This window comes from Tupaia chinensis, unplaced genomic scaffold (genome assembly GCF_000334495.1).
Source record: "Tupaia chinensis unplaced genomic scaffold, TupChi_1.0 Scaffold000287_1, whole genome shotgun sequence".
NCBI lineage: Eukaryota > Metazoa > Chordata > Mammalia > Scandentia > Tupaiidae > Tupaia > Tupaia belangeri.
In genome coordinates, this window is record NW_006159771.1 from 980,555 (window position 1) to 985,164 (window position 4,610).

The 4,610-nt window shown below is 48.9% G+C and overlaps 1 protein-coding gene across 1 annotated transcript in view; it reads left to right on the plus strand.

Annotated features, from left to right (window-relative positions):
- The window catches only part of CLTCL1 (clathrin heavy chain like 1), a 104,299-nt gene that overhangs the window by 19,713 nt on the left and 79,976 nt on the right, over positions 1–4,610 (plus strand). Inside the window, exon 3 of the mRNA XM_006150425.1 lies at positions 552–820. Coding sequence (XP_006150487.1) covers positions 552–820 — 269 coding nt within the window. The remainder of the gene's footprint in view (positions 1–551; positions 821–4,610) is intronic.

Consider the following 4,610-nt stretch of genomic DNA (forward strand, 5'->3'; position numbering starts at 1 on the left):
TCTCCCATCAAAAAAAAAACAAAACACCATTTCATGTTGTCCCAATTTGGAAATAAAATAATTATGTATGTAGTAAACTTGTTAATATTTTCGTGTGGGACATTTTTTTTTTGGAGAGGTTTGTTTTTTGTTTTTTTGTTTTTTTGTTTTTTTTTGCTATAGGGTGCATGTGCTCACCAGAAAGACAGAGAGAGAGATAGAAAGCGAGAAATTGGGACCAGCAGTTAGCGGAATGGCAATGTTGCTGGACTCCCACGTAGTCGACCATGGTTTGAGTCCCAGACCCGGTGGCTTAAACTCATGCCGGGCACGTGTGCGTGCGTGCCCAAGATCCCGAGAGGAGAATGGAGGAGAAGGGATTGCGGCGTGACCATCCCCCCTGGGGGGTGATTTCTCACTTTCTGTCTCTCTGTCTCTGTCTGTCTGGCGAGTGCACGCGCCCAATAGCAAAAACCTCTCCAAAAAAAAAAAAAATAATAAAAATAAGAGTGTAAGAATTTGTCTCAGATTTTGTATTTATCTTCCTCTAATCCCCGTCACGTCAAATCCAGCCGGAAAGACGCTGCAGATCTTCAACATCGAGATGAAGAGTAAGATGAAGGCGCACACCATGACGGAAGAGGTGGTTTTCTGGAAGTGGGTCTCCGTGAACACCGTGGCCCTGGTGACCGAGACCACGGTCTACCACTGGAGCATGGAGGGCGACTCCCAGCCCACGAAGATGTTCGATAGACACGCCAGCCTGGCGGGCTGCCAGGTGATCCACTACCGGGCCGACGAGGGGCAGAAGTGGCTGGTGCTCGTGGGCATCTCGGCTCAGGTAGGCGCGGCTGTCGGTGGGGGCCGGCGTGGTAGAACGGAGCGATCTGGTATTGGGTGGAACGGCCGTGCTTGAGGGCAGCACAGGTGCGAGGCAGAAGAAGAAGGCTTGACCAAAACAAATGATGCTTACAGAGAAATCCGAACTTTGGATCCAATCGTTTAAATTCCACTTTGGCCCATCAACTCCTCTTTTCCTTTTTTTTTTTTTTCTTTTTTTTAAAGAATTATTTTATTGAACTTCATTTATTTATTCTCATTTGACCAGAAAGAGACAGAGAGAGAGAGAGAGAGAGAAGTGAGAAAGCAAGCTGCCAGGTCCGGGACTTGAACCATGGTTGACCATGTGGGAGTCCAGAGCTCCCAACCACCATGCCATCTGTAGGCCCCAGCTACTGGTCAATCAGGTTATGCATCTTCAGTCTGTAAGCTATTTGGGAGCCAGTTGTTTTCTTCTTCTTTTTTATTTTTATTTATTTTTTTTTACGTTTTTGCCCTAGGGCACATACACTTGCCAGAGAGGAGAGACAGAAAGACAGTGAGAGGGAAAGTGAGAAGTCACCCTCCCCCCTCCCGCCCCTGGGAGCCGGGAATGGCCATGCCCCAACCCCTTTATCTCCATTCTCCTCCAGGGATGTGGGGTACACACACGTGCCTGCTGTGAGTTTCAAGCCACTTGGGTCCAGGTCTCAAAATGCAGTAACCGCCACATCACCCGCTGGCCCTCCGACACAGTTTTGAGAACTGAATGGTTGACTACTTTTGTAGAGCAATTTGGAACTCACTGATTTGTGAGAAGTATTGTTTGAACTCTACTTAAAGACTTCATTGAATGTTGGGGACCAGCAGATGGAGTAATGGCTATGTCGCTAGACTCCCACGTAGTCGACCGCTCTTTGAGTCCTGGACCCGGTGGCTTAAAACTCAACGCCGGGCACTTGTGCATGCATGCCCAAGATCCCGAGAGGAGAATGGAGGAGCACGGATTGATTGTGGTGTGGCTATCTCCCCTGGGGGGTGATTTCTCACTTTCTGTCTCTCTGTCTCTCTCTATCTTTCTGGTGAGTGCACGAAGATAAAAACCACCAAAAAAAAAAAAAAAAAAAAAAAAAAACAGAGAAAGAGGGAAAGTCAGAAAGCAAGATGGGTCCGGGACACGAACTGCAGTCGGCCATGTGAGAGTCCTCTGCCTTAACCACCATGCCACCCGCTGGCCCCCAGAAATTTGTTATATTGCAAGTTGGCAATATTTTAACTTTCCCTGTTCTCATCTCCGCTTCTCCAGCTGAGGGGTAGCCTTGAAAACCAGCAGTCCTGTAATTAGGGTGAAATCCAGAAGAAGCCTAACCGCCTCTGAAGAAAGCAAAAGGTCTTGATGCTCTCCAAAGCACCGTTCCTAGAGAAATGTCATTCTTTGTCCTCGTTGACGGTCCTTAGACATCTCCGCCCAAAGTCCTTATCTCTGACTGGACCCAGAACCTGTCAGTCTGAACAGTGTCCCCTGAGACTCTGCGGTAAGCCGTCAGCAGCAATGGTTTAGCCTCACCGCTGCCCACGAGGATGGTAGCAGTTGGAGCAGACCAGAAACTGACCACTGGATGGAAGTAACCAACTGCAAAAGCAATTAATTAATGTGGTTTCTTTCTCTCTTTTTTTGGAGAGGTTTTTGCTATAGAGCACGTGCGCTCGCTGGACAGACAGAGAGAGATAGAGAGATAGAAGGCGAGAAATCACCCCCCAGGGGGGATGGCCATGCCACAATCCCTTCTTTTCCATTCTCCTCTCGGGATCTTGGGCATGCACGCACATGCGCCCGGCGTGAGTTTAAGCCACCAGTTCTGGGACTCGAACCGTGGTCGACTATGTAGGAGTCCAGCGACATAGCCATTATGCTAACTGTTGGTTCCTTTTTAAAATTTTTTAGTTTATTGATCCTCCCATGAAAAATCCGCACAATCACCACAGATAGTCGTTGCAGAATCTCTCCTCCTTCGACTGTTCTCCAATCTCCAGCTCACATTTTGCCCGCACCAACACCGGCCTTTGCAGTCCCCCTGACTTTCTTCATTCTGTTCTTGCGTTCCTTGCGCTGTTTTCTTGACGTCTTTTCCTTCTCATAAAGGCCATGTCTTGCAAGTCTATGTTTGGGTTCATTTTTCTTTGCATAATAATCCCAAAGCATCGTAAATCATGCCAAAGCTGGTTGTCTTGCCACCAACCAAAATGGATTCTGAACCGAAACACAAAGATGCCGTCTGGTGTGGTCTTGGACATCGTTGCTAGTTTGTCCCGAATTTCTGTCTTAGGTACTGTTGCCTTCCCAGGGTGAAGGCCATCCGTGACCATTTGTCTCCTCTGGAGTAGTCGGTTGGCCATGACTTTCCTGGTTCGGACAGTTACTGTGTCTTTCATGATGGCTGGATATCCTCAAGCAGCCAGGGAGGAAAAGAGGTTGCAGTTTATTTCTAAGCATGAATCTGAGTGACCTAGGCCCGGAGAGGAGGCAAAACATGCCTCTCTCTTGGGGTGATCAGGTACAGAGGTTCCTTTTATTTGATTTGGAGAGTGAGAAAATTTAGTGAAGAGTTTTCTGTTGACCTGGCCCAAAAAAAGGTGGGGTGTGTAGAAACTTGGGGGGAGGTGGTTTGTAGGTTTGGGGAAGGAATTAGTCAAGAGTGTACTTTAACAGAGATAAGGGGAGGGGGCTTGTCTATCACAAGGTACTGTCCCAAGGGCAGGATCTTGGAAGAGTCCTGTTATCCGTGAGTCAAAATGGTTTGTTAATGATCGTGGGCATGACTCACCCCAGGGCCTCTGGAAGGGTTGTTAGAAATAGGAAAAAGCTGGGACCAGCAGTTAGTGTAATGGCTATGTTGCTGGACTCCCATGTAGTCAACCACGGTTCGCGTCCCGGACCCTGTGGCTTAAAACTCACGCTGGGTGCGTGTGCGTGTGTGCCCAAGATCCCGAGAGGAGAATGGAAGAGAAGGGATTGTGGCGTGACCATCCCCCTAAAACCTCTAAAAAATAAAAAGGAAACAGGCAAAAGCTGTCAACCTCTGTCCTCACCACCCATCTCAGAGAGAAACCTGTGGAATGAGATGCACTCGGGGATCTCAAAAACTCCAACGCATCCTTGTGATGCGAGAGGGCCGCGTGTGTGGGCATCTGCAGGTTCACACGTGCCCAGGAAGGAGCTGACAGGCGCTCAGCTCTCAGCTCCTGCCCGACTCGAGGCCCTGTGCGGGAGGAAGTGAGGACTGTACCCTGACTACGGAAACAATTTTTTATTTATTTATTTTTTAGGTTTTTGCTAGACGGCATGTGTGCTCACCTGAGAAAGACAGAAAGACAGAAAGGAAAGAAATCCCCCCACCCCGAAGATGGCTACACCACAGTTCCTTCTCCGCTCTCCTGAGATTTGGGGCACAATGACATGTGGACCCAGTGTGACTTTTTACTTTTTCGGGGAGAGGTTTTCGCTATAGGGCGCGTGCGCTCGCCAGACAGAGACAGAGAGACAGAAAGCGAGAAATCACCCCCCAGGGGGGATAGCCACGCCACAATCCCTTCTCCTCCATTCTCCTCTCGGGATCTTGGGCATGCACACACACACGCCCGGCATGAGTTTTAAGCCACCGGGTCCAGGACGCGAACCGCGGTTGACTACGTGGGAGTCCAGGGACATAGCCATTACGCTAACTGCTGGTCCCAGAACCCAGTGTGATTTTTCTTTTTTTTTCTTTTTTGGAGAGGTTTTCGCTATAGGGCACGTGCGTTCACCAGACAGA